The sequence below is a fragment of the Pelophylax lessonae genome, assembly GCF_965119305.1.
Source record: "Pelophylax lessonae genome assembly, chromosome: 4".
Classification (NCBI taxonomy): Eukaryota; Metazoa; Chordata; class Amphibia; order Anura; family Ranidae; genus Pelophylax; species Pelophylax lessonae.
The window spans coordinates 69268863-69292653 of record NC_138771.1 but is presented as its reverse complement, the minus strand read 5'-3'; the positions used below and the strand labels follow the sequence as shown (position 1 = coordinate 69292653).

The 23791-nt window shown below is 46.9% G+C and overlaps 1 protein-coding gene across 2 annotated transcripts in view; it reads left to right on the top strand.

Annotated features, from left to right (window-relative positions):
• IL16 (interleukin 16) overlaps positions 1 to 23791 on the top strand; it is a 239226-nt gene that overhangs the window by 191729 nt on the left and 23706 nt on the right. For both annotated transcript variants that reach the window (XM_082253377.1, XM_082253378.1), the window contains exon 15: positions 5441 to 5630. In XM_082253377.1, the coding sequence (XP_082109503.1) occupies positions 5441 to 5630 (190 nt within the window). The remainder of the gene's footprint in view (positions 1 to 5440; positions 5631 to 23791) is intronic.

The window sequence follows — 23791 nt, the reverse complement described above, 5'->3', positions numbered from 1 at the left end:
ACCCCCTTCATTGACACCTACACTGACCCCTTCACTGACACCTACACTGACCCCCCTTCATTGACACCTACACTGACCCCTTCACTGACACCTACACTGACCCCTTCACTGACACCTACACTGACCCCTTCACTGACACCTACACTGCCCCCCCTTCATTGACACCTACACTGACCCCCCTCCTACACTGACACCTACACTGACCCCCCTTCATTGACACCTACACTGACCCCCCTTCATTGACACCTACACTGACCCCCCTTCATTGACACCTACACTGACCCCTTCACTGACACCTACACTGACCCCCCTTCATTGACACCTACACTGACCCCCCTTCATTGACACCTACACTGACCCCCCTCCTACACTGACACCTACACTGACCCCCCTTCATTGACACCTACACTGACCCCTTCACTGACACCTACACTGACCCCCCTTCATTGACACCTACACTGACCCCCCTTCATTGACACCTACACTGACCCCCCTCCTACACTGACACCTACACTGACCCCCCTTCATTGACACCTACACTGACCCCCTTCATTGACACCTACACTGACCCCCTTCATTGACACCTACACTGACCCCCTTCATTGACACCTACACTGACCCCCCTTCACTGACACCTACACTGACCCCTTCATTGACACCTACACTGACCCCCTTCATTGACACCTACACTGACCCCCCTTCATTGACACCTACACTGACCCCCCTTCATTGACACCTACACTGACCCCCCTCCTACACTGACACCTACACTGACCCCCCTTCATTGACACCTACACTGACCCCCTTCATTGACACCTACACTGACCCCCCTTCATTGACACCTACACTGACCCCCTTCATTGACACCTACACTGACCCCCTTCATTGACACCTACACTGACCCCCCTTCATTGACACCTACACTGACCCCCTTCATTGACACCTACACTGACCCCCCTTCATTGACACCTACACTGACCTCTTCACTGACACCTACACTGACCCCCCTTCATTGACACCTACACTGACCCCCTTCATTGACACCTACACTGACCCCCCTTCATTGACACCTACACTGACCCCTTCACTGACACCTACACTGACCCCCCTTCATTGACACCTACACTGACCCCCCCTACATTGACCCTCCTTGACTGACACCTACACTGACCCCTCCTTGACTGACACGTACTCTGACCCCTCCACACTGACCCCCGCCACACTGACACCTACACTGACCACTCCTACACTGACACCCCCACACTGACACCTACACTTTACTTACTGTGTAATTACATCTGGCAGCGCCAATTACCTCCCTATTCACTTTACACTTGGGCACTCAGCTTCTCCCAGCCGAGGCTCTGTCCCGCCGAGGCTCCGCCCCCTTCTTCCCGCCGAGGCTCCGCCCCTTCCAGTCGAGGTTCCGCCCCCTTCTTTCCACTGAGGCCCCGCCCCCTTATTACCGCCGATGCCTGCCAGCAGCAGCAGACTGAAGGAGTTGCCACTGCAGATAGGATCTGTCAGAACACGCTGGGCAGGACACCGGCTGACACCCCCTAGGCCTAGTGCGTGGCACCCGGCCCGCCCCCGTTGGTACGCCACTGCGTCCAAGGTGTCTTCACTGCCCACCTCTCCTCCAAGCCCTGCTGGCTGGAGAGGAAGGAGACGGGGAGGGACTGATTATAACTACTGTATGTGTACCCACAGCATGTATAATAAACCTGAATTATACACTGCTGAGTGTCCACATACAGCAGTTACAATCAGTCCCTCCCCGTCTCCTTCCTCCCCAGCAATGTAACCTCCGCTGTTTGTCTCTGTGCATGGGCTGTCTGACAAAGGGGGCGGGTCCCGCATATCAGTTCCGCCCATCCCCAACATCAGAGCTACATTTTGACAGCTCTACTCTCTCTCCTTGCAGCTGCCTGGCTTCCCATCAATCCGCGGAGACACAGAATGAGAATCCATGACTTTTGTTGTGCACATAAATTGGGGGGGGGCACATGGGGGGCAGGGGGGGCACAGACTAATTTTGGTGGGGCCATGGCCCCCTCTGGCCCCCCCCCTAGTGACGCCACTGTCCAAGGGTCCCCCAGGCACACATCCCCCAAAGAGTAGAATTTCCTTAAAAGCCAGGGCCAAATATTTACCCAAAACATCACACAAAGGTTTAGATAACAAACTAGTGGGCAGTGGGTAGGAGGTTTGTCCCTAGTCCCCTTCAAAAGCCTATGTCTCAGTTTGGTCACAGAGCATTTAGAGGTGGAGGTCAAAATATTAATTAATGAGAAAAAGAGGCTTTCAAAATTAAAAAACGAATATCATGTGAAAAAATACTTGTGTGATATATAAAGTCGTACCGCACTGGAAGCCAGAGGAAGTGAAGGTGGCACCAACATCTTTGTGAGATAAAATAAGAAACACTGTGAAAACAACATGAAGCTTGGTAAAACAACCCTAAAATGCTAAATAAGGAGTTGTTTTGTGCTATTTACTGTACCGATAATCAACCATGCCTGGCAGGGGGTTGATACAGCAATCAAGTTGTAAAGGATATTTTGAATTATAGATGGTTTATCTCAATGTATCTGTCCTGGGTCTCTAAACCTGATTGGGTACCAAATGTAATATCAGCAGAATAATTTGGTTTGCCACTGGGTAGAATGTTTTCACTTTGACCTACACAGCAAAATGCATTATTTAAATGCTACATTTTCAATTTATTATACTTTGTTCCTTGGGGAAAAAAATATATACTTTGTTACTTGGGGAAAAGAAATTCATTGATCATGTTCCTATGTGCTTTGTAAACCTAGCTGCCCAGGTGCCCTGCTACCCCCTTGGCCATCTGACAATGTATTTGGCAAGGAGACAATTGTTTTTTAACCAATGCTTGTCTCTGTTCAGAGTTTTTGCGAAGTGCAGCAAGCAATGGCAAGATGAATGCAGAAGGATGGGGTGGGGGGTGTTAGCCTCCCATCCATCTGCATTCTTCTTGCTATGGCTTGCCTCAGGCAAGTGCATGGAGCCAAAACAAGCACCAGTTATCAAGCAGCCATCTTGCTTGTCCGGCGGTCGCAAGAGGCACCCGGTCTAACCTCATACAGAAGCTAGGCTTGCAAAGCATGTAGGAACATTGGACAAATTACTACCCTTGGTGGACAGAATGCTGACAAAATAGTGTGAGAATTGTATCTTAACCTTATAGTTCATATTCCTATCGCACACCTTCCTGGTTTGTAGGCACTTGTGTACTGGGTGCTGAAGCGATCACCAGCTGGCAACTGGATCTGTTACAAGTAGATACATATTCGCCAGCACACCAAGGATCTTTCAAAAGCAGTCCAAAATCTTTATTCCAAAAAAGATCACATCAGAAAAATATAGTGCAGCGTTTCGGAACCGCACAGGACCCCTTCGTCAGGCATCACATGCCCGACGAAGGGGTCCTGTGCGGCTCCGAAACGTTGCACTATATTTTTCTGATGTGATCGTATTTGGAATAAAGATTTTGGACTGCTTTTGAAAGATCCTTGGTGTGCTGGCGAATATGTATCTACTTGTTCCTTAACCTCACCTGTTCATGCTTTTAAATATAATTTTATTTTTTTTTTTAAGATTAGAACTTTTAGTTACTGTAAGTCCAAAATATCCAGTGAAAAAAACTTTGTCATGCCTTATGTCAGGGGTGTCCAACTTTTAAACTTTCTGGGCTACATTGGAAGAATTGGAATTGTCTTGGGCCACACATAAAATACACTAACTATAGGGATAGGTGATAAGCAGAAAAAGTCGGGCACATTACAAATGAAACGATCACTGATAAAGAAAATGTACCTAGCTGGGAAATGAAACTTAATTTTTTTGTCATTTTTTTTATTATAAAGGTAAAACAGGGCAACATAAAACGAGTGTGATATTTTACACTGTTTTTGATAAACAAATGCAAAAATATCTGATTCGATGGATAGAGTAGCAATTCTCAGTGAATTCTTAAGGAGCTTATCAGATAATTTGGTTCACATTTTTCCCTTCGTGTGCTTCATCCTTGAAAATAGTTTCTCACAAATATAGGTGCAGCTGAAAACTGATGACATAAATAAGGCGTGATTGTGAAGAGTGGGAGATTTTTTTTGGGGAAGATAAAACTTTTTAACCACTTGCCGACTGCTCACAGTATATTTACTGCGGCAGTCAGCCCCTCACAGGCAGAGCGACGTAGGTCTACGTCGCTAGCCTGTGAGGGTCTCAGGAGCGAGCGCCCGCCGCCGGAGGAGCGCTCCCGCTCCCACGTGGTCACGGACCCCCCCGCGCGTGTGACCGGCGGACCCGATCGTCCGCCGGTCACTCGCGATCGTCGGTGGAGAGGGAGAAAGGCAGGCGGCTGATGTAAACAAGCCGCCTGTCATTCTCCCCGGTGTATGAATGATGATCATACGGTTCTACTATGTAAAACCGTTGATCACTGTTCATACATCTCAAGCCACAGCCAATCACAGTTAGAATCACGCCCCTAGGGACACACATAGCCCCTCCCTCTCAAAAAAAGTTAATCCCTTCACTGCCAGTGTAATGTTACAGTAACAGTGCATATTTATAGCACTGATTACTGTAGAAATGACACTGATAACCCAAAAAGTCTCAAAAATGTCAGTCAAGGCTCCGACCTGTCCGCCACAATGTCGCAGTACCACAAAAAAAATCGCAGATCGCCGCCATTATGCGTTTTAAAAAAAAAAACAACAAAAATGACAAAAATCTTTCCCTTTGTTAGTAAACGTGATAACTTTTGCGCAAACCAATCAAAATACGCTTTTTGCGATTTTTTTTTTACCAAACATATGTAGCCTAAAACAAATTGGCGGAAAATGTTAAAAAATTTCGATTTTTAAATTTTTTTTGGGGAATTTCATATAAAAAAAATGTGAAAAATATTGTTATTTATGCAAAATTGACGCTCTTTTTTTGTTTATAGCGCATGATCAAAAAATTGCACAGGTGATCAAATACCACCAAAAGAAAGCTCTGTTTGTGGGAAAAAAAGGACGCCAAATATGTTTAGGTACAGCATCGCACGACCGCACAATTGTCCGTTAAAAATCACGCAGTGCCGAATCGCAAAATAGGCCCTGGTCAGGAAGGGGGTAAAATCTTCCGGGGCTTAAGTGGTTAAAGTCCCTTAAGGAGACACAAATTTTTCTTTGAGCGCATGTGTTTGCTAAGTGTAAACACATTTTTACAACACCTCCCCCCCCCCCCGCCCAAAAAAAAATCATAATTTTTAAGTTACGTTTGCAGTTTTCTGTTGGGCCGCATTCATAGCCGTCTTGGGCTGTAGGTTGGACACCCCTGCCTTATTTAAACAGATTAACCAAATGGTTTGCACACTACGGAGTTCCAGTTGAAGCTTCTAATAAATTAACTCTTTTCATTATAGCCTCTCTGAGTTAAAGGGCTATGGGACATGCCAGCCAGAAAAAGAGAAGGAGGAGACCATCAGTGATCAGCTCATCTTTCTGCCTTCATCCACAGCCAGTAACAGCCAGTCTGTCATATCTCTACTTCCCATTCAAGACCTGAACCAACTAATAGAGGAAGTTCAATCTCTAGATGAAGAAACACTTAAGGTCTGAAATTGTCTAAAAATATTTTAGTTTTTAACTTTTGCATATCTATCTCAAAAAGTAAACTATATAGTGTATGGAGTATGACAAGGGCACAGAAAAGCCCATGTAGATTTTACATGGGCTTTTCTGATGGCTCAGAATGAGAACTGCCTGGAAATCCTACATTTTGCTTGATATATCCTTGCATGCAGGTCTTAGAAAAGGGGAGGACAGGAGGGGCATGTGTTCTGGGTGCAGTGTTTTCAGGTGGGAAGAGTGGAATGCCATCCTGGCAAGCTGTGCCCTCATTACATTCTCGTATGTTACCAGCAGCACAAGATGATAACAGTTTTTCTTACCACCAATCTGAAGTTGTTGATCCTGCCCTATACAAAGGATGTCAGGAAATCCGACAACCTCTCCTACTATTTTAATCAGGGCAGTTGGTCAGCCTGGACAAGGAGCAGAGCATGCCACCGTGCCACATAGGACTTCCTGCTGCAAGATCAGTCCCTGCACTGTTCTGCTGAATTGCGGTTGGAGGGTTTCTTTGTGCCTCAAGACATTTAGTTGCTGCAGTTTACTGCTAGCAAGCTCCCTGGTGGAGGTTTGGTGACAGCTCTGAAATTGTGTCAGTACATCTCAGTCCAGGCATCTTTCACTACAGTGTTTTTAGGCTTCAGAAATGAAACACCTGCAAATACACTGAATCCTTATCCTGCACTGTAGCCACAGTGCAGGGAGTGATATTGCAGCAAGTGGGCAGAGATGTATAGTAACGAAGTAGAACTACTTAAGTACTGTACTTAAGTACCGAAATGCGGTATCTGTACTTTCCTAGAGTAGAATTTTTTTCTCCTACTTCCACTTTTACTTCACTACATTTTTTCGATGATTTCGATACTTCTACTCCGATGTTTTTTTTTAGTGCTGCATAGTTACTCGTTACTTTTAAAAAAATTACCACTGCCAGAACAGTAGATGGCAGGTTGCATAAAGCTCAAAAAAAATGGGTATAATGTCATTTGTAAACAAGCGCATGCGAAAATAAAGGCTGTGTATAATAAAAGCTGCTATACCAAATCTTTCCAACAAAAAGAAAATATGAAACAAACAAATAAATGGTGCTACAGCGCTTAAAGTGCATCAAGAAACTACTAACAAACACAGGTTAATCATTTGAATAAATCATTTGAAATAATAAAAAACAATATGATGTTCAAACTTTTGACTTCTTTCTTTAATAACTACATAACACAGTACTTGTACTTCTACTTTCAGTACTTGAGTAGAATTTTTTTTCAAAACTACTGGTACTTTTTACTTTTAGTACTTAAGTAGCAAATTTTTTGAAAAAACTACTTGCAATACTTAAGTAAAAAAAATGTTGAATACTTTAGTACTTCTACTTAAGTAACTTTTTCTGTGAGCACTTCCACTTCTACTCAAGTCACTTTTTGATCGAGCACTTGTACTTTTACTCAAGTAGAAATTTTGAGTACTTTATACAAGTCTGCAAGTGGGACAACAGCAGGCATTACTACTGGTCCACGCTGACCAGAGGTATTGCTTACTATGGGTGAGGGTGATGGCTTTGCTGGCATCCTCTGTAAGAAGCAGGATCAACAGCAGGGGAGTAACTGTTAGTGTCAGAAGTCTGGTGAGCAGAACATAATTCTGCTGAAAGCTAATGGCAACATTGGCGAGGTCCCCTGGTCAAAACACCTCCCTTCAACCGCCTTTCATTACAGTCTACCCCTTGTCCTAATCACATAGACTCCCTGCCACTTTAACCCCCTCCCCCATACCAACTCACCTTTTCTCTTCCAGCACCACTTCCCTCCATAGTCATTGTGCCTTTCTGCCAACTACCTTACCTCTCAGTTCACAACACCTCTGAACCCAAACCCCTCCTCCTCAGACCACCTCCATTCTTCCCACCTTATACACTCTCCGGAACTTCCCTCCTACCCCAGACCACCCCCCCCATTTAATCACACTACCTCTTTGCCATGCACCCCCCCCCCCCCCAGGTCACATCACCTACCCCAGCTTACCAACCACCCCAACATCCCCCTGCAGGGTGGGGGGGGGGGGAGGGTTGAGATGATGGCGGTGCAGTTTGTGGCCTTCGTCCTGGGCACTGGATGACTTTGTCCCTGTTCTGCTGGCATAGGATAAAATCCTATGTTAATCCTTGTTCTAGATAAAATAAAAGTGGACACCATGGCCCTGACACGTGACCTGACAAGTGAGATGACTCTTTTATGCTCACTTTTTGAAGCTGCACCCCACAATATCACATTAAGATAGTGACAAATACACGTTAACACATTTGGATTAGTTAAAGCTGAACTTCAGGCAAAGAATGAAATAGATCTATAAAATACACATTAGAGAGCTCTTTTACTTGGCAAAGAATTTATCATTTTGCCCAGCCAGTCATGACATAGACACAGCTCTCCCAGACAAGACAGCAAGCTTGGTGACTACAGTGGGTACGGAAAGTATTCAGACCCCCTTAAATTTTTCACTCTTTGTTATATTGCAGCCATTTGCTAAAATCATTTAAGTTCATTCTTCTTCCTCATGAATGTACACATAGCACCCAATACTGACAGAAAAACACAGAATAGTTGACATTGTTGCAGATTTATTAAAAAAGAAAAACTGAAATATCACATGGTCCTAAGTATTCAGACCCTTTGCTCAGTATTTAGTAGAAGCCCCCTTTTGATCTAATACAGCCAGGAGTCTTTTTGGGAAAGATGCAACAAGTCTTTCACACCTGGATTTGGGGATCCTCTGCCATTCCTCCTTGCAGATCCTCTCCAGTTCTGTCAGGTTGGATGGTAAACGTTGGTGGACAGCCATTTTTAGGTCTCTCCAAAGATGCTCAATTGGGTTTAAGTCAGGGCTCTGGCTGGGCCATTCAAGAACAGTCACGGAGTTGTTGTGAAGCCACTCCTTCGTTATTTTAGCTGTGTGCTTAGGGTCATTGTCTTGTTGGAAGGTAAACCTTCGGCCCAGTCTGAGGTCCAGAGCACTCTGGAGAAGGTTTTTGTCCAGGATATCCCTGTACTTGGCTGCATTCATCTTTCCCTCGATTGCAACCAGTCGTCCTGTCCCTGCAGCTGAAAAACACCTCCACAGCATGATGCTGCCACCACCATGCTTCACTGTTGGGACTGTATTGGACAGGTGATGAGCAGTGCCTGGTTTTCTCCACACATACCGCTTAGAATTAAGGCCAAAAAGTTCTATTTTGGTCTCATCAGACCAGAGAATCTTATTTCTCACCATCTTGGAGTCCTTCAGGTGTTTTTTAGCAAACTCCATGCAGGCTTTCATGTGTCTTACACTGAGGAGAGGCTTCCGTCGGGCCACTCTGCCATAAAGCCCCGACTGGTGGAGGGCTGCAGTGATGGTTGACTTTCTACAACTTTCTCCCATCTCCTGACTGCATCTCTGGAGCTCAGCCACAGTGATCTTTGGGTTCTTCTTTACCTCTCTCACCAAGGCTCTTCTCCCCCGATAGCTCAGTTTGGCCGGACGGCCAGCTCTAGGAAGGGTTCTGGTCGTCCCAAACGTCTTCCATTTGAGGATTATGGAGGCCACTGTGCTCTTAGGAACCTAAAGTGCAGCAGAAATCTTTTTGTAACCTTGGCCAGATCTGTTCCTTGCCACAATTCTGTCTCTGAGCTCTTCAGGCAGTTCCTTTGACCTCATGATTCTCATTTGCTCTGATATGCATTGTGATCTGGAAGGTCTTATATAGACAGGTGTGTGGCTTTCCTAATCAAGTCCAATCAGTATAATCAAACACAGCTGGACTCAAATGAAGGTGTAGAACCATCTCAAGGATGATCAGAAGAAATGGAAAGCACCTGAGTTAAATATATGAGTGTCACAGCAAAGGGTCTGAATACTTAGGACCATGTGATATTTCAGTTTTTCTTTTTTAATAAATCTGCAACAATGTCAATAATTCTGTGTTTTTCTGTCAGTATGGGGTGCTATGTGTACATTCATGAGGAAGAAGAATGAACTTAAATGATTTTAGCAAATGGCTGCAATATAACAAAGAGTGAAAAATTTAAGGGGGTCTGAATACTTTCCATACCCACTGTATGTGTAATATACTACAGTTAAACAGTATAGCTTGGTCACCTCCTTGCCACCAGCTTGTGGATGAACACTGAAGTTATAACAAAAAATAACCACGCTTAGTCACAATGTAAATTAGATGAATAAATGAAGGCTGCCAGTACAAAGGTAAGATAAGAGCACAAGAAAATAATGATAAAGAGTACAGCGCCAAAAAGAAACCAAACATCTGTGTGAAAGCAAGTCCACTCAAGGTCAGTCCATAGATCCCACAGAATTGGATGATTTACTGAACTAGATAAATGCCAGATATTGGGAGAATCCAACACCAAGATCAGGGTCAGAAGGGTGCATCACCACGTGCACAAAAAAGGATGTCTGCTTACCAGATCATTAGACCATCGGCTAGGAATGGTCAAACAGGCATGTGTCCAGATGGTATCTCAGGATATAAAGCACTTCACCAAAAATCTGGTAGCAACCAAATTCCCATAAATGAGTGGCGCCTCCAAACCTCTTAGTAAATAGTCAGCTTAGTGAGCCACATTACCTCCAAAAAACAAAGGGAGACTCCAGCAGCCTCTGTCTATATTTTGTACAGAATATAGACAGAGGCTGCTGGAGTCTCCCTTTGTTTTTTTGGAGGTAATATGGCTCACTAAGCTGACTATTTACTAAGAGGTTTGGTGGCTCACTAAGCTGACTATTTACTAAGAGGTTTGGAGGCGCCACTCACTTATGGGAAATTGGTTGCTACCGGGTTTTTGGTGAAGTACTTTATATCCTGAGATACCATCTGGACACATGCCTGTTTGACCATTCCTAGCCGATGGTCTAATGATCTGATAAGCAGACATCCTTTTTTTGTGCATGGGGTGATGCACCCTTCTGACCCTGATCTTGGTGTTGGAGTCTCCCAATCTCTGGCATTTATCTAGTTCAGTAAATCATCCAATTCTGTGGGATCTATGGACTGACCTTGAGTGGACTTGCATTCACACAGATGTTTGGTTTCTTTTTGGCCCTGAACACTGAAGGTCCATGCACACCATATGCATTTAGATGTGCCTTGCCCAAGACACTATCAAACAATAGACCAGCCTTTTTCAACCAAGGTGCCTTCAGGTTTCTTTAGGGGCGCCTTGGCAAAATGCCTAAAAATTGCCCGAAAATTGTAAAAAAGCCAGTGGGTGGATGAAGCCTGCTTGTTAGTTACACAAAGCCACAGCTTTTCATTGCGCACCATTACAACCATCTAGTTGCCAGCGTCGTAACAACCAATGATGTCATCGGTTGATAAGAAGGATGTCAAGTGCTGGCACAGCATCCTTGTTTGCCCCTCCCCTGCCCCCTCTCCATCAACACTGATGTCACATTAGCTGAGTAAGGGAAAGAACCTGAGGGAGAAAAGAAACACTAGAATATTAGTCAGTACCAGTGTGCTAAGGTGTGTTTTCTTTGGAAGAACAAACCACCTCCTACGCTGGGTGTCCTACGTGTGTGTGGATGTTGCTAAGTTATGTAAAACTATTAGTTTAGTTTTTAACATTTTAGAATGGGGTTCCTTGAGATTGTGCACAATTTCAAAGGGTGCCCTGACTGAAAAAAGGTTGGGAAACACTTGTATAGGCAACAAATATAAAAAGTACACGCACATGGTGTGTACTGCGAACACTGCGTTCCTCACAGTATAACGATTAGCTGTAAAGTCTGTATACAACATTCTTAGTGAGAGAAACTATGGGCACAAAAAATTCCAAGAAACTCCTGCCGCTCCTGGAACTGATCTTGGAGGCAGTGCTGGGACAATGTCATCCCGTGCCCAGAGTGAAATTGGTGAATTGTGTCCCCCCTGCCAGGTGGAGTACCCCTTTACATCAGGATTCCCCAGTAGAGTCCTCCTTTACATCAGGTGTCCCCAGTAGAGTCCACCTTCACACCACGTGTTCTCAGTAGAGTTCCCCTTTACATCAGGTGTCCCCAATAGAGTCCCCCTTTACATAAGGTGTCCCCATGCTGCCGATTGCCCATCCCTTTCCCCCTTGTACTGGGAGATGGGTACTCCTTCCTATCTCCAGTTATGTGACAAGTCACATGACAGGATGAGAAAGGAAGAGGGACACGGTCCACCATCCTTCCTCAGCAGTGCAGCACTGAGACTGAAGACAGTTCTGTCTCAGCGCCAGTTCTTTCCTGCCCCATGCAGGCTGAAGGAAGGAGAAAGCTGAATCCTCTTTCCAGCAGCAGCTATCGGTCGCTGCTCCTTCTGACAGGAGTGACACTGCAGTAACCCTGTCAGTAAGGAGCAGGATGAGCGGCCCACTTGGCAGCGCCCCTCAACACAGCGCCCAGGGCAGGTGCCTTACCCCCGACCCTGCTTGGAGGGATCCACTCATGTATTGATGAAAAAGACAAGCAGGGCGCTGGAGTTAGTAGAGTCTCAATGATAACATTTAATAAAACATAGCAAACTCACATGTATAAAAACTGTGTCCAGACTGGGATTGATCAGGAGCACCGTCAGACAACATGGATTCATCAGGGTCTGGCCAATCATGCATGTTCAGTCAGACCCTCATGGTTGGATGAACAATTTGTCTTGAGTTCTTTGTATTTAGATCACACCATTGCGCTGCAGTGTTGTGCACTGAAAAAAAGTAGGACATGTAGAACTTTTTTTCCAGCACAATGTTTTGGGACACAGTCTAACAAATTGCAACCCGCTGCAGTAAAATGTGAAATAAAATATCAGAAAAAGTTAAAAACATAAAGTAAACTGTTTATGATGTATCAGCATCACTCTCCTTACAGTGCACACAAGAGGCTGCTGGTGTAAATTGGCCCTGAAGTAGCATCATCATATTCCAATGTCTATGGGGCACCTCTAGTGTCCATGACCAGTGTAACTGTAGGGAAATAATAGTGGAATTTCAAGCTGGGTAAAAATGGTGTGCATGAAAGTGTCACATGGTCATCAGTGCAAACAATGAAGAATAGAAGCAACTGCCATACTAGTTGTTGCAGTTGATGAAAAGCCACTCATAAATAAATGCAGGTTGCTTATTATGTATAGGAAGTAGCGATTACACAGGATGTTAGAAGTGACTTTTCCATAGAGAAGTATCAGCTCTAGAGATCTCCACCATTTGTTGACATTAGAAAAAATGTTACCTCCTTTTTTTATACCAATTTTTCTTCCTTATTTACACTTCATAAGCACTGTGAGCTTTAAAATAATATTTGCATTAGAAAATATGTATATAGCTATTGATGTCCTTTCCTTCTAAAAATGCGAGCTGTCTGGATGTCATACTAATTCAAGAGTCCTTGACCAGGAGCAACTGTGCATTTTAGAAGCTATAACTTTACTCAGGTTTACTTAAAAAAAAAAAAAAAAAAAAAAATGCTTAGAAATGCTGTCAGTAAAAAGTGCATGTGCATATGTTTCGAGTGAATGGAGCAAAAAAAAATAACTGTTATTATGCTATTTCCAATGCTATTAAAAGGTTTTTCATTGATTTAAATTAAAAATACTGCATTTGGCCACTTGATGGTGCTAAGTGCCATAGGAAATTCCTAATATACTTAGTGCCATCTAGTGCCCAAATGCAGTATTTTCCATGTAAATTTAAGTAGAACTAATGGCAAAAGTTTTTGTTTTAGTTTTGAATAGAGTGCAGAGGGGTTAGAACTCTTGTAAAGTTTTTAATGCTCTCTGTACTCCCATTAGGGAGATTCACTCTCTCTATCTGAAATGTTTACTGTTATCATCATATGTTAAAGTAAAAGGATACCCACATTTTGGTTTGACACCAGAACAGTAATAGAGGGCAAATTGTCCAATGGGGACACTAGTTCTGGTGAAGCCCTGGGATTTTTTCTCTTTGGAGGGATTTCCCCTCACTTCCTGCTTTGGCTGTGGGACAGGAAGTAAAGGTAAATATCCCCAATAAGAGATAGATGGCAAAAAAATAAAACTGTCAGAGATTATAACCCTCCTTTACAATATTCAAAATTAATTAATTGCCTTTAGTTCTACTTTAAAGCGTAAGTAAACCCTCCTATAATTTTCAGCCAAGGAAGCTGCCATTTTGGCTTCTATTTAATCTTCAACTGCCGTGATGCTGCACTTGTGATCAGTTATGACACCAGTCACTCACTGGATGCTTTGACAGTTTGGTTGAAAGCACAACCAATGTGACAGTTACATTCCCAGCATGTGCCAGAAATATAACTGTTCTTTGAAACTGGTAAATAGATGGGTATACTTCCACTATAACTATTATAGGAAAGTATCATAGGACCTTTTTATAATATTTAACTTCATCTAGAGGCCAAATCTAGTAGTAGAAAATACTGCATTTGGCCACTAGATAGGCAATTTGTGTGATACTTATCGCCATCTAGTGGCCAAATATGGTATTTTCCATTTTAGTTCAATCTGAGTTTATTAAGAAAGAGGAGTTTTACAGAATATGGGTGAAAGCTAAGGAGCATGGAGCAAACAGAAAAAATTCACAGCCATGTCACACAATGAATTTCAAGTAAGTGCTTAGTACAAACAATATCAATCAGTGTTGAGACGAAACAGAAACTACCAAGTCCATTGGAGTACGATTGTATCGCAACTTGATATACAGCAGCTTGGTGTAACCTGGGTCAACATAAACAAGGGAGAGAGCAAATAAAGGATAACACTGTTAGAGACACCGCCACATCTGGTGTCACATTAGAAAATGGTGTAAAGTTTGGGAGGCACTAGTAAATACTCAGGTTTTACGCTGCGAAGCACCCAAAAACAACAAGGGAGCACAAAAAGGATAGCCGTATGGTGCCAGTGGTATAGCCAAAGAGGTAGAGAGAGGGGAGGTGGGGTAAAGCAGGAGAGCGAAAACAGAGAGAAGTCAAGGGGGTGAGGAAGACAGAGAAGATCATGAGGGACCGCCCACGTCCCACTACTGTTCCCCATCACCCGGCAGCACAGGCGCTTCGATCCAGGACTGAAAGGCCTCCGAACACCGAAACACGTCCCAAGACATCCATGCAGCAGAGAACCGTTCCTCTTTGCCCCCTTCTCGCGCCAGCAGGTTTTCCATGTCTCTAAGCCTGTCTAGTTCCAAAGCCCACTCAAGTTTAGAAGGCACGTGCTGGGTCCTCCAGTGTCTGGGTATTACTGTCCGTACAGCCGCCAAGAAAAAACGCAGAACGTCTCTCTTGATCGACCGGAAGGAGCCGGGTAACAAGGACAACAAGGCCAACTGCGGTGTCGCGGATACTGTAGTTGCCTGGAGCCTGCAGTAAAGAGCAATAATTCCAGTCCACAATGCATGGATCTGCGGGCATTCCCACCAAATATGAAGGAGCGTCCCCCTAGATGACTTGCATCGCCAGCATTGGTCCGACTGAAGTGGATCAATATAGGTAATCGAGGAAGGGCACCTGTACCATCTGCTCAGGAGTTTGAACCCCTTCTCCTGAACTTGCGTAGGAGTAATGAATATAAGAGAGATACCGTGTGCGTGGGGGGAACATCCTGGAGTAGGATAGAGTCAAACTCCGAAGGGTCTCCCCTAACAGCAGTCAGTGAGGGCAGGGAGCGTATATAGGAGAGAGCCTGGCCGCGCTGCAGCCAGCTCACAAGAGCACCATCGGATGTGGTGGAAGTAGGAGTCGTCAACAAGGACGAGTCCGTTCTGAGAATTTGGGAAACACGTCAATGGTCCGTCGCAGTCCAGGGTCCAAATCTAGAACACGAGGCTGCCGGGGGGAACGCCGGGGTGCCAAAGAAGGGCGTCATGGGGCCCTGAGGACCTGAGAGACGGCCCGATTTATTCAGGCAATCCCAAGTCCGCAGGGTCTGGCCCGTTAACATGTTGAAAGAGGAAACGTGACCACGAAGATGCACCGGAGTCCAGGGAAGTGCCCTGAGATCAAAGGGGGCAAGAAGATGTTCAAGTTGCACCCACAGTTTAGTGGGGGCATTGTGAAACCAATCCACCAAGCGCGTCAGGGTCGCCGCGCGGTGGTAGAGAGCGAAGTCCGGGATACCGGTGCCCCCTCTAGACTTCGGAAGGGTGAGAGTCGCATACTTTAGGCGGGGTCGGCTATGAAGCCATACAAATCTCGAAAGCGCTCTACGCAGCTTGTCAAAGAAGGAGGCAGGTATGTGAACAGGAAGCGCTTGGAAGAGGTACAAAAAGCGAGGTAGAACGTCCATTTTCAGGACATTGATCCTCCCAAACCAAGACAAGTGTTTTGTGGAGTAGGTAGACAGGTCAGACAGGGTTTTAGTGAGGAGTGGAACAAAATTGTCAGCGAAGAGGCGCGTCGGGTCAGAAGGCAGATTGACGCCCAAGTAGCGAACGGAGGAGGATCCCGTCTTAAAGGGGTATGTGTCCGAGATACGCTTAAGAGTCGATTTAGGCAGGGAGATATTTAATATCTCCGATTTAGAGTGATTAACTTTAAAGTTGCTCACAAGGCCAAAGTCGCGGAACTCGGCCAAGATCGCAGGGAGGGACTTTTGAGGAGAAGTGACGTAGAGCAGTAAATCATCTGCGAATAGCGCTAGTTTTGAATGTATGGGGCCAATGGTCAGTCCGCAGACATTGGGGTTGTCACGAATAGCAACGGCCAGATGTTCCATTACTAGGACATAGAGGAGCGGAGACAGGGGGCAACCCTGGCGCGTACCGTTGTGGATGCTGAAGGTAGGAGACAAGGAGCCGTTAATCCGGAGCCTAGCGGAAGGTGACTTGTAGAGGGCCATAATTCTAGCCAGCATCAGCGGGCCGAGACCGATTTGTTCCAGGGTAAGACGCAGAAAATGCCAGTCAACACGGTCAAAGGCCTTCTCCGCGTCCACTGTCAGCAGGCACAAAGGTATATCGTGGGAGCGGGCATAATCAGTAAGCAGGAGGGTTTTCAAGGTATTGTCCCTAGCTTCTCGGCCTTGGACAAAGCCCACCTGGTCCATATGAATAAGGTCTGGCAATAACGGTTTCAATCGGGTCGCTAGGATCTTAGCATAAAGTTTAAGGTCGATTCCAATTAAAGAGATAGGTCTGTAATTGGCACACGATGCGGGGTCCTTCCCCGGCTTTGGAATTAGAGATATGTGGGCCTCTAACGTTTGAGGAGGAAAATCCGAGCCGTCAGGAATCGAGTTAAAGACCCGAGCCAGAAAAGGGGCCAGCAAAGTGCTGAACACCTTATAAAATTTGGCAGTAAAGCCGTCGGGACCAGGACTTTTGCCGGAGGGGATAGATGCAATAGCTGCCACAACCTCGTCGACTGAGATCGCCGTTTCCAGGTCCGAGACAGTCTCAGCAGGTAGGCAAGGGAGGGCAGTCGCCGACACATACGCAGCTTTGTCCTCGAGGGAGGCTCCCGCGGCACCCTGGGGCAGGGACGCAGACAAATGGTAAAGCGACTGATAGTAAGTCGCAAAGGATTGACCAATCAGCTTCGGGGTCATCACCAGGGACCCTGTTGGGTCACGAATCCGGTCAATAAATGTAGAGGCAGCGCGTGGGTGGAGTGCGCCAGCCAATGGTCGACCACATTTGTCTTGAGACTTGTATCTGTGTAGAGCCAACTTCTGGTCGTACGTGCGGGCGGAGGCCACATATAGGTCTCTAAGTTGGGACCGAGCCGTAGAGAGGTCGGCTAGAGTGGCAGAGGATGGGGTCCGGCTATGCTTTGTTTCTAGATCGCGTAGCTTTAGAGTCGCAGCCGTAATAGAGGCCGACCTTTCTTTTTTAAGACGGGAACCCATCTGGATAAAGGAACCCCGCAGCACTGCTTTGAGCGCTTCCCATTGCAGAGGGAGGGACGTAGGGTCCTCAGCGTGGTCTAAGTAGAAATTGTTAATGACAGTGGAAATCGCGTCCACGCAGCCCGCAGTCGCCAGTATAGAGTCATTAAGCCTCCAGGTCCATTCTCTCATCGGAGTGTCCGGGGGGGAAAGCGTGAGGAAAATCGGGGAGTGGTCGGACCAGACCAACGTCCCAATGTCTACCTCGGGGGACCAGTCAAGACAGGCATGGTCCACGAAGAAATAGTCTATCCGGCTGTACGACTGATGGGCAGACGAAAAGTGAGTGTAGGTCCTAGAGGTCGGGTGGAGGATTCGCCATACATCAACGATGTGCAAGTTATGAAGGACACGCTTCAGGGCACGCAACTTCGTATAGGAAAGAGCTGAACGAGAGGAAGAGGTATCTAGTGTAGGGTCTAATGGAAGGTTGAAGTCGCCGCCTAGGAGGATCCTCCCCTCCGCAAACCCCGCGAGTAGCTCAAGGTACCGCAAGGCCCAGGCAACCTGATTAGCGTTAGGTAAGTAGAAGTTGGCAACCGTGTATGTCGTCCCCCAGAGAGCAAACTTAACCAGCACGTACCTTCCCTGTGGATCTGCAACATGGTCAATCATGATGACAGGCAGGGATTTATGAAAGGCCACAGACACCCCTTTGGACTTCTGAAGCGGGTTAGAACTGTGTATCCATCGGTTGTAGTACCTGTTGGAGCAAGCAGGGACAGAATCGGAGCAGAAATGCGTCTCTTGGAGTAGCAGGATATTGACATGGCGCTTATGCATATGGTATAGGATTTGGCCCCTCTTAGAAGCAACATTGAGGCCCTGTACATTATAGGAGCCTAGGATCAAACGGGGGCGAGTACTTATTGTGTGGGCCATAGTAGGACGCGGGCGGGTAGGCAGAGGAGAGGAGGCCTCCAGGGGAATGGAAGCCGCGATCAGAAAGAAGGAAGGACAGCAGAAGAAGAAAAAACAAAGAAGAGAAAAAAAAAAGAAAGGGGGGGGGGAGAAGACACAGGAACAGTGAATATAGAAAGGGAGTGGGAGAGGAAAGAAGAAAAAAAGAAAAAAAAGGGGGGGGGAAAGAGCAACAAAAGAAGAAGTAAAACGAGAAAAAAAAAGGGGGGAAGGGGGGGGTGGAAGGCTAAGTAGTACACTGAGTAGTAGACAAGGGGGACTCCAGGAGGGGAGCCAAGGAAACTATGGTGCCTGAGTACAGGACACCGCGCGTAACACACGATACGAGCACAGAACCGTGCTCAACCTATGGGGGGGTGGAAGTGTGAAGAGGGAGATAGAAGCACATGAGCGGGTCCGGCAACCCAGCAGATTTAAACAAAAAATCAATTATGTGTACACCGAAGAAGAACAACAACATTAGAGCTCAATACGGGGATATTGGTAAGGACGCAAAATTGCGACCGTCAGGGGAGAAAGCAATAAAATCATAAAACATGTTAGAACAACAATATAAGAGCAATTGAAACATTAAGCTGTGGGCTAGGATCTATCAGAATCATGGAGAGTCAGGCGACCCCCCCCAAACCCCAGCTGGACTGGACAACAGCAAGGGGCAGGGGTAAGGTCACACCGAGCCAGTAAGTACATGAAGCCGTGGGGCAGCGAGCATTAAACAGAGAAAAAGGAAAAATTGTCACGAATTAGAGGAAGCATTAACATTGTATAACAATACCAATAACATGAAACATAAGAGACAACTCAAGAGCCGGCGGACCCCAAATTCTGTGGCTTGAACGGTCACATAGCGACCCCCTCAAACCCCAGCCATTCATAGCAATAGCAAAGGGCAGAAGCAAAGTCAGACCAAGACGGATGAGGCCGGTAACTGTGGAGAGAAGCATGTTATAGCAGGAGAGGGCAAGCAGGGGGTCAACAAATAGGGTCCGGTCGCACTAGCACAGTCAGAGTGGAGTGCGGTATATGCAGTCATCAAGCTTCCGGAGACTGAGGGCGGCTAGGCCTGTGCCTGGGTAAGGCAGATCTTGAGCGGGAGCGACGACTTCTCTGAGGAAGGGGACCAGATGACTGTGGTCGCGTCCATTCAACTGGAGGATCCAGCCAATTCGGAATGTCCACCGGAGCATGACCCAGGAAGGAGAAGAAGTCGGGTAGTTGATCAGGATCCGCTAGCACGAACTTCCGGGAGTTGAAAGTCACTTTGATGCTGAAGGGGTGCCCCCACGTGTAAGTGGCCCCAATTTGACGTAACAAGTCCAGTAAGGGACTGACCACTCTTCGCATATGTAGAGTATTGCGGGATAGGTCGGGGTAGATGTGAATGGAGGAGCCATCAAAGTCAAGAGATCCCAGCTGCCAAGCCTTTCTCATAATTTCTTCCTTTAGGGTATAGTAGTGAACCCTACATAACACATCACGGGGACGGCCTTCTCCCCTACCTCCCAGACCCCCCACTCTGTGCACCCTGTCCAGTTCGATGGCCGTGGTCGGGGCTCTACCGAGAATCTGATTGAGAATGGCAGTCACTGTGGGTTTAAGATCCGTACCAGAGGTGGCCTCAGGGAGGCCCTGAATCCTTATGTTGTTCCTGCGACTCCTGTTTTCGCCGTCATCTATGCGGAGTTGTTGCTGGCGCAGGCGGTGGAGGTGGTCCCGGGAGGCAGTCTCCAAAGCCGTAATGCGGGACTCATGGGCTTCCTGAGTAGCGGTGACAGCGGCAACAGTGGAGTCCGTAGCGGAGACCTGCTGGCGGATCGCATTCAAGTCAGCATGCAGCGAGAGCTCCATTTTAGAGGCCCAGGATTCGAAGTCCGACCGGAAGGCAGAGAGAAGGGAGGCCGCCTCCGACCTGAGGGTTCCCCCACAATCCCTGGAGTCAGGGCCCCCATTCATTGAAGAAGAGCTGGGCAGGGGAGGCGAGGATGAGGATGCTGCTGGAGAAGGAGGCCGCACCGCGCCTCCCGTGGCCCCATCAGGAGGAGTAGGCAGAGATGGCGGAGGGGGAGGTTTGGTTTTACCCACTGTGCGACTGGGCGCCATCTTATCAGGTCTGGGGGAGCGGGGTTCCGGTAGCGCTGTGCGCAGCAGGTAACGTTGTATGGAGCTCTGTTGAAGGTCTGCAGGGTCAGCGAGGTGGGAGCTGCCCGCAGACATGCGTATAGTAGGTGTAGTCAGGCTAAAAGGTAACTGCTGGAGCCGGACAGTCCCGTGGCTCAGCACCTCATTACAAGCGTCTTCAAATCAGTTACAAGAAGATGCACATGGGCTGGAGGTCACGGGCATACAGTGCAAGTTTATTAATGTAGGAAAAAATTTGATCAGAGCAATCCACAGCAAAAAGGGATCAAAAGGACAGGGGAACTGTTGCAGGGATTTGTAATATAGTCAGTGAGGGCCTGGTGCAATACTCTGCAGCTGTGGGTATAGGGATTTGCAAGAAAGTCAGTGAGGGCCTGGAGCAATACTCTGCAGCTATGAGTATGTAGCTGGAAGACTGCACAGCAGCAGACAGGTACCTGGCAGGCTGATGGATATGCTGCAGGAGTTGTGAGGGACACTCAACAGGGCTGAAGGATAGCAGGCAAATAAGGATGGAAGTGGACAGGGGTCAGCCAACAGTCCACAGAACCCCCCAACTCACAGAGTCCGCAAAGCAGCAAAATCAGAGCCCGGACTGTATCCCCCCTCAGCACTGGAGGTCCGTAGCAGCAGAGTATGATCCCGGCAGCTTCCCAAGGAGGATGAGGATGGGACCCCAGGTATCCCTCCGTAACAGGGGGGTACCCCAGGACTCCTAGGTGCAGATGATGGATGTAGGGGGGGCCGGCAAGATGGCGGGCAGCGGCGGCCAGGGGCCCTGGGAAAACGGATGGCGGAGGTCCCCAGACTTAGAGCAGGCCAGGCAGACAGTGAGGGGCGTCCCGAGGGGGGGAGACCGGGAGGATGGAGAGGGCTGCGTTCGCTTACCGTCCCGGGCGGCAGATCGCGGAGGTCAGCTAGGCCGCAATGTCGCGGGTAGGCCGCAGGCGCCGGTCCGGCGCGATCCCCTGGAGGAGCTGCACAATATGCGGATGGACGGCTCCCCGGTCACCGGCGACGGTCAGAGAAGGTGTGGATGCCGCGATCGGGTGGTCAGGAACGGGGATGCTGGTGGATTCGGCCGTGTCCCGCACGGAGCTCCCTCTTCATGCGGCCATCTTGGCCAACGTCCGGACACGCCCCCCTGGTATTTTCCATTTTAAATCAATAGAAAACATTCCAGCAACACAGGAAATATCTAAATAACATATTTTTTTTTTTTTTTTTTTTTGCGTCATTGGCATTAACACTGGGCAAATTGCTATGCAGTTTTTTTATTTTTTATAAATAGTCTTTGGTGTATGCTTTTTCCAGTGCAGTGATGGAGGTGTAGATGATGAAGCCAGAGTTAGACAGACAATTAGCTTATTCAGAAGGAGGTCAGCAAAGGCAGCTCCGCTTTTCTGTCAATTATTTTTTGTTTAAAAAGTATTTTTTTTACCCTTCCTCTGTATTTACCCTGACAAAAGGCCTTGCAGATTTAAAGCTTGCTAAAAAAAATTAGTATTATTTTCAGTTTTGTCATTTTGACTAAATGTACTACTTTTGATCTATTGCATAGCTAACAGTGCTGCAGCTCAGAAAACGACCTTTAGTGGGTTTACCCAGTTGGATGCTTGGCAGTCACCTGTAGCCTGTGCTTTCATCAGTGGCAAAGACGCACAGTGGGTACTTGGATTGGATGGTTGTATGCCCTTCTGTTTCTTACTGTCCAATGGTTGCTGTTTGTTGCTGTTCCTGCAGTGATTTTGGCTCCTGCTGTCCATGTGTTGCAGTTTCTCTGGTTGCTTTCTCTCCTGCAATTCTCTCAGTTTTTCCTGCACTCCAGGCTGTCTTCCTGTGGCAGCCATACTTGTGATATCTAAATGCACATGAGGGGATGTAAGCAAGTGCACATCTCCTGCCTGGTCCATATTCCTCATTACCCCCTCATTTCCTGGCTGGAGGGCATCTGCCATCCTCTAGATCAATGATGGCAAACCTTGGCACCCCAGATGTTTTGGAACTACATTCCCCATGATGCTCATGCACTCTGCAGTGTAGGTGAGCATCATGGGAAATGTAGTTCCAAAACATCTGGGGTGCCAAGGTTCACCATAACTGCTCTAGGTCATTCTTCTCCAGCCTGACTGTCCCTGGCCTGCCCCTTTAATTTATTGTATTTGGTTCTTTCATTTATGAAGGCTTGAAATGTTGATGTTATCTAGGGAAGTCTGCATGCAAATGTAGCCCATCCAGCAAAGCCCACTACTCCAGACTGACATCCACCATTTAAAGCATTTCAATATTTGCATAACTCCTCACAAAAGCCTGAAGCTGAGAGCTCTTGAGAAGAGTAGTGGGCCAGGGTGCTGGGATGTTTTCAGGAAACTATTGTAGCACCCTTGTCTTAATGCAAGGTTGCTGTTAAATTTAGTTTGCTGAGCCTTAACTAGCTTGGCTGTAATTATTCTGTGGTTAATTGGACTTCCCTTCTTAATCTGGTTTGACTGTGTTTCTCCCTTCTGTCAGTAGGTGGCACTGTAGCCTCTGGCACTAGAGTGAGAATTACAGTTAAACAAACTGTTAATGTCCATGTATCTCTCAGCCAATCACAGTGTCACTACGGCATTGTGGGAGATCTTATAAAAAGGATGGGAGGTCCAATAATCGCTCTCTTCCCGCCCGGACCCCTTGGGGAAGGGTGTGTGCTGCTGTTTGCTGCTGACTAGGCCTGAAGCCTGAGGCCTGGTCAGATACCTGGGATTCTGCTGAGGAGATCCAGCGACCCACAAGGGAAAGATCATCCACAGACATCCAGTAACCTGTGTGAGTAACCTGCTTGTTTCTTATGGAGGACAGCTGTCCAGACAGTACAGACCACAGAAAGGGATTGTGTCTAGTGGAGAGAAGATGTCTCCCAGATCAATCTGAAGCTCATGGATACCTAATGATTCTCAAGGTCTGCTATCCTGTACTGCTGTCTGAGTACCTGTCTTTTGCAATGGGAGTCTGCCTAATAGACTGTTCTTAAAGGGTGTCCTGGACCCTACCCCTCTCTCCCCCGGTTTATTCTTGTCCTGTTGAGAAGAAATAAACTATTCATTTACTTCAGCATAAAAGTGACTGGCGCCCAGCATTTATTTTACCTGCATCACTACCCACCATGCCTGACAATCCACACCCACAGGAGGTATGTAGCCCCTCTCTGCCTCTGAAG